The 12174-nt window shown below is 46.4% G+C and overlaps 1 protein-coding gene across 3 annotated transcripts in view; it reads left to right on the top strand.

The window, feature by feature from the left end:
- Positions 1 to 12174, top strand: part of LOC135050113 (ephrin type-A receptor 6) — a 1497116-nt gene that overhangs the window by 1119758 nt on the left and 365184 nt on the right. For all 3 annotated transcript variants that reach the window (XM_063956287.1, XM_063956286.1, XM_063956285.1), the window contains one exon: positions 2869 to 2994. In XM_063956287.1, coding sequence (XP_063812357.1) covers positions 2869 to 2994 — 126 coding nt within the window. The remainder of the gene's footprint in view (positions 1 to 2868; positions 2995 to 12174) is intronic.

Here is a 12174-nt window from a genome sequence, read left to right as displayed (position 1 = left end):
TATGGTATCACATACGGTACTGTGATAGTTTTCCATCTGATCTTACAGTACCTGGTGTTTAATTACATTTCTCAAAATAATTTTGTTGTCATGTCTATCAAGAATTAGGACTCATGTGGAGTCAGAGAACTTCTGAAACTGCAGAAATTCTTATTACTCTTGATATCAGACAAAAATGTAAAATATGTTTAATGTCCTTTAGGTAAGAGAGATAAATCAGAATTACACACTGGTAACATGATGTGAGTAACTGGCGAATAGCAGGGCGTCAGAAAAACTTGGTATTGCACACAGCTAGCAATGTTTCAGGAATTTAGTATTGCACATGGGTTGCAGGGTGACAGGGACTCACCATTGCAACAGCTTTGTGGAATGCCCTACAGCAATAAACAAGTTGTCAGGAACTCAGAATTGCTCTCCAATAGAAGAGTCTCATGTTGCACTTGAATAGCAAAGTTTCAGAAACTTGCAATTGCACATGTGTAGCAGAGTATCAGGAACTCAGAATTCCATATGTGTAGCAGTGTCAGGAACTCAGGTTTGCACTTGAATAGGAAATTGTCAGGAACTTGGGATTTCACATGGGGGGTTATTCAGAGTTGTTAGCAAACCAAAAAAGTTAACAATTGGGCAAAACCATGTGCACTGCAGGTGAGGCAGATGTAACATGTGCGGAGAGAGTTAAATTTGGATGGAGTGTGTTCAATCTGAAATCTAAATTACAGTGTAAAAATAAAGCAGCCAGTACTATTTACCCTGCACAGAAACAATATAACCCACCGAAATCTAATTCTCTCTGAACATGTTACATCTGCTCCACCTGCACTGCAACATGGTTTTGCCCAATTGCTAACTTTTTTGGTTTGCTAACAATTCTGAATAACCCCCATAGTTACGAGAGTTTTAGGAACTCAAGATTGCACTTGACTAGCAGAGTGTCAGAAACTGATGATTGAGCACAGATGCCAGACTAAAATATCATATGGTACCAGATTTTCAAGAACTCAGACTTGCAATTGGGTAGCTCATAACTGCATACTGGTAGCTGAGCCGCAGGATCTCAAGATTGCACATATGGGCCCTCATTCCGAGTTGTTCGCTCGGTAAAAATCTTCGCATCGCAGCGATTTTCCGCTTAATGCGCATGCGCAATGTTCGCACTGCGACTGCGCCAAGTAAATTTGCTATGCACTTAGTAATTTTACTCACGGCTTTTTCATCGTTCTGGCGATCGTAATGTGATTGACAGGAAATGGGTGTTACTGGGCGGAAACAGGCCGTTTTATGGGCGTGTGGGAAAAAACGCTACCGTTTCCGGAAAAAACGCAGGAGTGGCCGGAGGAACGGAGGAGTGTCTGGGCGAACGCTGGGTGTGTTTGTGACGTCAAACCAGGAACGACAAGCACTGAACTGATCGCAGATGCCGAGTAAGTCTGAAGCTACTCAGAAACTGCTACGAGGTGTGTAATCGCAATATTGCGAATACATCGTTCGCATTTTTAAGATGCTAAGATTCACTCCCAGTAGGCGGCGGCTTAGCGTGAGCAACTCTGCTAAAATCGCTTTGCGAGCGAACAACTCGGAATGACCTCCTTGTAGCAGAGACACAGGAACACAGAATTTACTACTGACAGCACAGCCATAGGAACTACGGCTTGCAGGATCATGATACCAGGTACTGTGAATAGAAGCCACCAACCGGATCAAGGCTGAATCACAGGAACTGTCACTATGTGACAACATAAGTTTAACAACAGCATGGCTGTGATTGCAAAGTGCCAGAGCTTTAAAGTTAACAGTGTCACCTTGTTGACTGCTGTGGAATAATGTGGATTTATAAATTCTGCTATTACATACATTTAGGTTTTCAAAAGCAACGTCTCCATCTACTCCAACCTTTCATACATTCTAAAGGCCCGTACACACTGGTCGATATATCGGCCGTTCTCTTGACGTATCGCGTCGGCCGCACAGCACAGCCGACGGCCAATATATCTACCGATATATTGGCGTGTCGCTGTGTGTGTACGGGGTGGTCGGCCGACCGCCTGTACACATGCTGTGGCGGCCGGCGGTGATTGACAGCTGAACTGGGCCGGTGTGTGTACACGCCCGCCCAGTTCATGACGTCAGTCCCCGACGGATCGGGCAGTGTGTATGCACAGCACATTTCCCGATCCGTCCATAGATATATCTGCGGATCAATTGATCTGCAGATATATCTATTAGTGTGTATCCACCTTAATAGTGTTGGTCCAGAAGAAGGTATAAGAAAGTTCTGAGTGTAACAGTTGGCAGTTGATGTGATCACTATTCCTTACAGAAAATACACCCACCCACATGTACACTAGAAATACTCTCTGTTCTATTATGTGTTTCCTCTGCCAATAATTTAGACTGATGAAAATGATTTAATATTCTCTGTAAAGCTCTGTGTAATATTTATTATCGTGCTAATAAAATAAATGTTAATAATACATAAGGGTTATAATAACATCAGGTCAAGCAGAGCTCTTGCTCTATAATGCTGTTCTTTCAGATTATAGTAATAATTAAATCTTAGTTGTAAGTTCGGAGTCAACGTCATCTACTATATAGAAATATTTGACCTTGTGCATTTATATGGACACTGAAATCCTCTGATCATTTAATACCTTTATATTTCACATTAACCAATATATTCTAAAAATATTTGAAATTCATTAATTAAATAAATCTCAACCAAAATATACAATTTAAGAGATAAGGTCCATTACTGCGTACAGAAAATGAACACAGTACACTGCTGTTAGACAATAATGAAAATCATACACATTTTCAGGGTATATTTGTAGACATTTTGTAAATTGACAATTTTACTTTTTTTAGTGAGGTTCCAAGGTGCAAAAACCTATATTGACCCAGACACATATGAAGACCCATCCTTAGCTGTTCATGAGTTTGCGAAAGAGATTGACCCATCTAGAATTCGTATTGAAAGAGTAATTGGAGCAGGTAAGAAGAAATTACATTTTTTTTTCTGTATTTTTGTATGCAAATAATTTCCTGTGTTTTGCAAATTTGACAGTGAACATTTAATATATGCTAAAGAAAAGAGTGTACTGGCGCTGGTTGATGTTTCTCCAATATTAATAAACAAACGTGGATGAATTAAAATATATAAACAATTTTTCTCTGACGTCCTAGTGGATGCTGGGACTTCCGTAAGGACCATGGGAATAGCGGCTCCGCAGGAGACTGGGCACAAAAAGTAAAAGCTTTAGACTAGCTGGTGTGCACTGGCTCCTCCCCCTATGACCCTCCTCCAAGCCTCAGTTAGATTTTTGTGCCCGAACGAGAAGGGTGCATGCTAGGTGGCTCTCCTGAGCTGCTTAGAAGTAAAAGTTTAAATAGGTTTTTTATTTTCAGTGAGTCCTGCTGGCAACAGGCTCACTGCATCGTGGGACTAAGGGGAGAAGAAGCGAACTCACCTGCGTGCAGAGTGGATTGGGCTTCTTGGCTACTGGACATTAGCTCCAGAGGGACGATCACAGGTTCAGCCTGGATGGGTCCCGGAGCCGCGCCGCCGGCCCCCTTACAGAGCCAGAAGAGCGAAGAGGTCCGGAGAAATCGGCGGCAGAAGACGTTCCTGTCTTCAGATAAGGTAGCGCACAGCACTGCAGCTGTGCGCCATTGCTCTCAGCACACTTCACACTCCGGTCACTGAGGGTGCAGGGCGCTGGGGGGGAGCGCCCTGAGACGCAATAAAACATGTTTAAACCTTATATGGCTAAAGAAATACATCACATATAGCTCCTGGGCTATATGGATGCATTTCACCCCTGCCAGTTTTCCAAAAAAAAAAAAGCGGGAGAAAAGGCCGCCGTGAAGGGGGCGGAGCCTATCTCCTCAGCACACAAGCGCCATTTTCCCTCACAGTTCCGCTGGAAGGAAGGCTCCCAGACTCTCCCCTGCAGTCCTGCTACAGAATCAGGGTAAAACAAGAGAGGGGGGGCACTATTGGCAGCTAATATAAAACAGCAGCTATAAAGGGAGTAACACTTACATAAGGTTATCCCTGTATATATATATATATAGCGCTCTGGTGTGTGCTGGCAAACTCTCCCTCTGTCTCCCCAAAGGGCTCGTGGGGTCCTGTCCTCTTTCAGAGCATTCCCTGTGTGTGTGCTGGGTGTCGGTACGATTGTGTCGACATGTATGAGGAGGAAAATTATGTGGAAGCAGAGCAATTGCCTGTGTTAGTGATGTCACCCCCTAGGGAGTCGACACCTGACTGGATGGTCGTATTTAAAGAATTACGTGACAGTGTCAGCACTTTGCAAAAAACTGTTGACGACATGAGACAGCCGGCAAATCAATTAGTGCCTGTTCAGGCGTCTCAGACACCGTCGGGGGCGCTAAAACGCCCGTTACCTCAGATGGTCGACACAGACCCAGACACGGATACTGAATCCAGTGTCGATGGTGAGGAGACAAACGTAATGTCCAGTAGGGCCACACGTTACATGATCACGGCAATGAAGGAGGCATTGAATATTTCTGACACTACAAGTACCACAAAAAAGGGTATTATGTGGGGTGTGAAAAAACTACCAGTAGTTTTTCCTGAATCAGATGAATTAAATGAGGTGTGTGATAAAGCGTGGTTTTCCCCCGATAAAAAAACTGCTGATTTCTAATAAATTATTGGCACTATACCCTTTCCCGCCAGAGGTTAGGGCGCGTTGGGAAACACCCCCTAGGGTAGATAAGGCGCTCACACGCTTATCAAAACAAGTGACGTTACCGTCTCCCGATACGGCCGCCCTTAAGGAACCAGCTGATAGAAGGCTGGAAAATATCCTAAAAGGTATATACACACATACTGGTGTTATACTGCGACCAGCAATCGCCTCAGCCTGGATGTGCAGTGCTGGAGTGGCTTGGTCGGATTCCCTGACTGAAAATATTGATACCCTGGATAGGGACAGTATATTATTAACTATAGAGCATTTAAAGGATGCATTACTATATATGCGAGATGCACAGAGGGATATTTGCACCCTGGCATCTAGAGTGAGTGCGATGTCCATTTCTGCCAGAAGAGCGTTATGGACGCGACAGTGGTCAGGTGATGCGGATTCCAAACGACATATGGAAGTATTGCCGTATAAAGGGGAGGAGTTATTTGGGGTCGGTCTATCGGACCTGGTGGCCACAGCAACGGCTGGAAAATCCACCTTTTTACCCAAGGTCACCTCTCAGCAGAAAAAGACACCGTCTTTTCAAACTCAGTCCTTTCGTTCCCATAAGGGCAAGCGGGCAAAAGGCCACTCATTTCTGCCCCGGGGCAGAGGAAGGGGAAAAAGACTGCACCAGGCAGCCTCTTCACAGGAGCAGAAGCCCTCCCCCGCTTCTGCCAAGTCTTCAGCATGACGCTGGGGCCTTACAAGCGGACTCAGGCACGGTGGGGGGCCGTCTCAAGAATTTCAGCGCGCAGTGGGCTCACTCGCAAGTGGACCCCTGGATCCTGCAGGTAGTATCACAGGGGTACAAATTGGAATTCGAGACGTCTCCCCCTCGCCGGTTCCTGAAGTCTGCTCTACCAACGTCTCCCTCCGACAGGGAGGCGGTAGTGGAAGCTATTCACAAGCTGTATTCCCAGCAGGTGATAATCAAGGTACCCCTCCTACAACAGGGAAAGGGGTATTATTCCACGCTGTTTGTGGTACCGAAGCCGGACGGCTCGGTGAGACCAATTTTAAATCTAAAATCCTTGAACACTTACATAAAAAGGTTCAAATTCAAGATGGAGTCACTCAGAGCAGTGATAGCGAACCTGGAAGAAGGGGACTATATGGTGTCTCTGGACATCAAAGATGCTTATCTCCATGTCCCAATCTACCCTTCTCACCAAGGGTACCTCAGGTTTGTGGTACAAAACTGTCATTATCAGTTTCAGACGCTGCCGTTTGGATTGTCCACGGCACCACGGGTCTTTACCAAGGTAATGGCCGAAATGATGATTCTTCTTCGAAGAAAAGGCGTCTTAATTATCCCTTACTTGGACGATCTCCTGATAAGGGCAAGGTCCAGGGAACAGTTAGAGGTCGGAGTAGCACTATCTCAGGTAGTGCTACGTCAGCACGGGTGGATCCTAAATATCCCAAAATCACAGCTGATTCCAACAACACGTCTACTGTTCCTGGGGATGATTCTGGACACAGTCCAGAAAAAGGTGTTTCTCCCGGAGGAGAAGGCCAGGGAGTTATCCGAGCTAGTCAGGAAACTCCTAAAACCAGGCCAAGTGTCAGTGCATCAATGCACGAGAGTCCTGGGAAAAATGGTGGCTTCTTACGAAGCGATTCCATTCGGAAGATTCCATGCAAGAACTTTTCAGTGGGATCTGCTGGACAAATGGTCCGGATCGCATCTTCAGATGCATCAGCGGATAACCCTATCTCCAAGGACAAGGGTGTCTCTCCTGTGGTGGTTACAGAGTGCTCATCTTCTAGAGGGCCGCAGATTCGGCATTCAGGATTGGATGCTGGTGACCACCGATGCCAGCCTGAGAGGCTGGGGAGCAGTCACACAGGGAAGAAATTTCCAGGGCTTGTGGTCAAGCATGGAAACGTCTCTTCACATAAATATCCTGGAACTAAGGGCCATTTACAATGCCCTAAGTCAAGCAAGGCCTCTGCTTCAGGGTCAGTCGGTATTGATCCAATCGGACAACATCACGGCAGTCGCCCACGTCAACAGACAGGGCGGCACAAGAAGCAGGAGGGCAATGGCAGAAGCTGCAAGGATTCTTCGCTGGGCGGAAAATCATGTGGTGGCACTGTCAGCAGTGTTCATTCCGGGAGTGGACAACTGGGAAGCAGACTTCCTCAGCAGACACGACCTCCACCCGGGGGAGTGGGGACTTCACCCAGAAGTCTTTCAAGTGATTGTAAACCGTTAGGAAAAACCAAAGGTGGACATGATGGCGTCCCGTCTCAACAAAAAACTGGACAGATATTGCGCCAGGTCAAGGGACCCTCAGGCAATAGCGGTGGACGCTCTGGTAACACCGTGGGTGTACCAGTCGGTGTATGTGTTCCCTCCTCTGCCTCTCATTCCAAAAGTACTGCGAATCATAAGAAGGAGAGGAGTGAAGACTATACTCGTGGCTCTGGATTGGCCAAGAAGAACTTGGTACCCGGAACTGCAAGAGATGCTCACGGAGGACCCGTGGCCTCTACCTCTAAGAAAGGACCTGCTCCAGCAGGGACCTTGTCTGTTCCAAGACTTACCGCGGCTGCGTTTGACGGCATGGCGGTTGAACGCCGGATCCTGATGGAAAAAGGCATTCCAGATGAAGTCATCCCTACCCTGATCAAAGCCAGGAAGGATGTAACTGCGAAACATTATCACCGCATTTGGCGAAAATATGTTTCCTGGTGTGAGGCTAAGAAGGCCCCCACAGAGGAATTTCAACTGGGTCGTTTCCTGCATTTCCTACAAGCAGGACTGTCTATGGGCCTAAAATTAGGATCCATTAAGGTTCAAATTTCGGCCCTGTCGATCTTCTTCCAAAAAGAACTGGCTTCATTGCCTGAAGTTCAGACGTTTGTCAAGGGGGTACTGCATATACAACCTCCTTTTGTGCCACCAGTGGCACCTTGGGATCTCAATGTAGTTTTAGGGTTCCTAAAATCACATTGGTTTGAACCACTCACCACTGTGGAATTAAAATATCTCACATGGAAGGTGGTCATGCTGTTAGCTCTGGCGTCAGCCAGGCGTGTCTCAGAAATGGCGGCTTTGTCATATAAAAGCCCTTACCTAATTTTTCATTCAGACAGGGCAGAATTGAGGACTCGTCCTCAATTTCTCCCTAAGGTGGTTTCAGCGTTTCACATGAACTAACCTATTGTGGTGCCTGCGGCTACTAGGGACTTGGAGTACTCCAAGTTGTTGGACGTAGTCAGGGCCCTGAAAATATATGTTTCCAGGACGGCTGGAGTCAGAAAATCTGACTCGCTGTTTATCCTGTATGCACCCAACAAGCTGGGTGCTCCTGCTTCTAAGCAGACGATTGCTCGTTGGATTTGTAGTACAATTCAGCTTGCACATTTTGAGGCAGGACTGCCACAGCCAAAATCTGTTAAAGCCCATTCCACAAGAAAAGTGGGCTCATCTTGGGCGGCTGCCCGAGGGGTCTCGGCTTTACAACTTTGCCGAGCAGCTACTTGGTCAGGGGCAAACACGTTTGCAAAATTTTACAAATTCGATACCCTGGCTGAGGAGGACCTGGAGTTCTCTCATTCGGTGCTGCAGAGTCATCCGCACTCTCCCGCCCGTTTGGGAGCTTTGGTATAATCCCCATGGTCCTTACGGAAGTCCCAGCATCCACTAGGACATCAGAGAAAATAAGAATTTACTTACCGATAATTCTATTTCTCATAGTCCGTAGTGGATGCTGGGCGCCCATCCCAAGTGCGGATTGTCTGCAATACTTGTATATAGTTATTGTTACAAAAAAATCGGGTTGTTTATAGAGATGAGCGGGTTCGGTTTCTCTGAATCCGAACCCGCCCGAACTTCATGTTTTTTTACACGGGTCCGAGCGACTCGGATCTTCCCGCCTTGCTCGGTTAACCCGAGCGCGCCCGAACGTCATCATCACGCTGTCGGATTCTCGCGAGGCTCGGATTCTATCGCGAGACTCGGATTCTATATAAGGAGCCGCGCGTCGCGGCCATTTTCACACGTGCATTGAGATTGATAGGGAGAGGACGTGGCTGGCGTCCTCTCCGTTTAGAAATTAAAATAGATAGGAGAGTGAGAGTGAGACACTTCATTTACTTACTGGAGCTTAGGAGGAGTTATACTAGTGACTGATGACCAGTGACCTGACCACCAGTGCAGTTTTATAATTTATTATTATTTAATAATCCGTTCTGTTCTTGTTCTCTGCCTGAAAAAAACGATACACAGTGACTCAGTCACACTCACATACCATATCTGTGCTCAGCCCAGTGTGCTGCATCATCTATGTATAATATCTGACTGTGCTCACACAGCTTAATTGTGGGGGAGACTGGGGAGCAGTTATAGGTTATAGCAGGAGCCAGGAGTACATATTAAACAGTGCACACTTTTGCTGCCAGAGTGCCACTGCCAGTGTGACTGACCACTGACCACTGTGACCAGTGACCTGACCACACTGACCACCAGTATAGTATATTGTGATTGAATGTCTGCCTGAAAAAGTACACTCGTCGTGTGACTTGTGTGGTGTTTTTTTATTCTATAAAAATTAAAAAACTCATTCTGCTGACAGACAGTGTCCACTCCAGCAGGTCCGTCATTATATAATATATACCTGTCCGGCTGCAGTAGTGATATATATATATTTTTTATATCATTATTTATCATCCAGTCTACTAGCAGCAGACACAGTACGGTAGTTCACGGCTGTAGCTACCTCTGTGTCGGCACTCGGCAGTCCATCCATAATTGTATACCACCTACCCGTGTTTTTTTTTTTCTTTCTTCTTTATACATACTACATCTCATTATCATCCAGTCTATATTAGCAGCAGACACAGTACAGTACGGTAGTCCACGGCTGTAGCTACCTCTGTGTCGGCACTCGGCAGTCCATCCATAAGTATACTAGTATCCATCCATCTCCATTGTTTACCTGAGGTGCCTTTTAGTTGTGCCTATTAAAATATGGAGAACAAAGATCAAGATCCACTTCCACCTCGTGCTGAAGCTGCTGCCACTAGTCATGGCCGAGACGATGAAATGCCAGCAACGTCGTCTGCCAAGGCCGATGCCCAATGTCATAGTACAGAGCATGTCAAATCCAAAACACCAAATATCAGTAAAAAAAGGACTCCAAAACCTAAAATAAGTAAGTAATAAGTAATAACTCCTAGATGGGCCCGGTGTTTGTGTCGGCCACTAGGGTCGCTTATCTTACTCACACAGCTACCTCATTGCGCCTCTTTTTTTCTTTGCGTCATGTGCTGTTTGGGGAGGGTTTTTTGGAAGGGACATCCTGCGTGACACTGCAGTGACACTCCTAGATGGGCCCGGTGTTTGTGTCGGCGACTAGGGTCGCTTATCTTACTCACACAGCTTCCTCATTGCGCCTCTTTTTTTCTTTGCGTCATGTGCTGTTTGGGGAGGGTTTTTTGGAAGGGACATCCTGCGTGACACTGCAGTGACACTCCTAGATGGGCCCGGTGTTTGTGTCGGCCACTAGGGTCGCTTATCTTACTCACACAGCTACCTCATTGCGCCTCTTTTTTTCTTTGCGTCATGTGCTGTTTGGGGAGGGTTTTTTGGAAGGGACATCCTGCGTGACACTGCAGTGACACTCCTAGATGGGCCCGGTGTTTGTGTCGGCCACTAGGGTCGCTTATCTTACTCACACAGCTACCTCATTGCGCCTCTTTTTTTCTTTGCGTCATGTGCTGTTTGGGGAGGTTTTTTTGGAAGGGACATCCTGCGTGACACTGCAGTGACACTCCTAGATGGGCCCGGTGTTTGTGTCGGCCACTAGGGTCGCTTATCTTACTCACACAGCTACCTCATTGCGCCTCTTTTTTTCTTTGCGTCATGTGCTGTTTGGGGAGGGTTTTTTGGAAGGGACATCCTGCGTGACACTGCAGTGACACTCCTAGATGGGCCCGGTGTTTGTGTCGGCCACTAGGGTCGCTTAGCTTAGTCATCCAGCGACCGAGGTGCAAATTTTAGGACTAAAAATAATATTGTGAGGTGTGAGGTATTCAGAATAGACTGAAAATGAGTGTAAATTATGGTTTTTGAGGTTAATAATACTTTGGGATCAAAATGACCCCCAAATTCTATGATTTAAGCAGTTTTTTTAGTGTTTTTTAAAAAAAAACACCCGAATCCAAAACACACCCGAATCCGACAAAAAAAATTCGGTGAGGTTTTGCCAAAACGCGGTCGAACCCAAAACACGGCCGCGGAACCGAACCCAAAACCAAAACACAAAACCCGAAAAATTTCCGGCGCTCATCTCTAGTTGTTTATTGTTGTGAGCCATCTTTTCAGAGGCTCCTACGTTTATCATACTGTTAACTGGGTTCAGATCACAGGTTGTACAGTGTGATTGGTGTGGCTGGTATGAGTCTTTCCCGGGATTCAAAATCCTTCCTTATTATGTACGCTCGTCCGGGCACAGTATCCTAACTGAGGCTTGGAGGAGGGTCATAGGGGGAGGAGCCAGTGCACACCAGCTAGTCTAAAGCTTTTACTATTTGTGCCCAGTCTCCTGCGGAGCCGCTATTCCCATGGTCCTTACGGAAGTCCCAGCATCCACTACGGACTATGAGAAATAGAATTATCGGTAAGTAAATTCTTATTATTTACTAGACAATATGTGTATCATAACACTAAAAAATAAGAATTTCTCTAACGTCCTAGTGGATGCTGGGGACTCCGTAAGGACCATGGGGAATAGCGGCTCCGCAGGAGACTGGGCACAGCTAAGAAAGAATTAGGACTACCTGGTGTGCACTGGCTCCTCCCACTATGACCCTCCTCCAGACTTCAGTAAGGATACTGTGCCCGGAAGAGCTGACACAATAAGGAAAGGATTTTGAATCCCGGGTAAGACTCATACCAGCCACACCAATCACACCGTATAACTCGTGATATTATACCCAGTTAACAGTATGAACATAACAGAGCCTCTCAACAGATGGCTCAACAATAACCCTTTTAGTTAACAATAACTATATACAAGTATTGCAGACAGTCCGCACTTGGGACGGGCGCTCAGCATCCACTACGGACTACGAGAAATAGATTTACCGGTGAGTAAAATCTTATTTTCTCTAACGTCCTAGTGGATGCTGGGGACTCCGTAAGGACCATGGGGATTATACCAAAGCTCCCAAACGGGCGGGAGAGTGCGGATGACTGCAGCACCGAATGAGAGAACTCAAGGTCCTCCTCAGCCAGGGTATCAAATTTGTAGAATTTTGCAAACGTGTTTGCCCCTGACCAAGTAGCAGCTCGGCAAAGTTGTAAAGCCGAGACCCCTCGGGCAGCCGCCCAAGAAGAGCCCACTTTCCTCGTGGAATGGGCTTTTACAGATTTAGGCTGTGGCAGGCCAGCCACAGAATGCGCAAGCTGAATTGTGCTACAAATCCAGCGAGCAATAGT

The sequence above is a fragment of the Pseudophryne corroboree genome, chromosome 2 (assembly GCF_028390025.1).
Source record: "Pseudophryne corroboree isolate aPseCor3 chromosome 2, aPseCor3.hap2, whole genome shotgun sequence".
NCBI lineage: Eukaryota > Metazoa > Chordata > Amphibia > Anura > Myobatrachidae > Pseudophryne > Pseudophryne corroboree.
The sequence above is the reverse complement of the archived record's forward strand: the minus strand, read 5'-3'. Positions and strand labels throughout refer to the sequence as shown.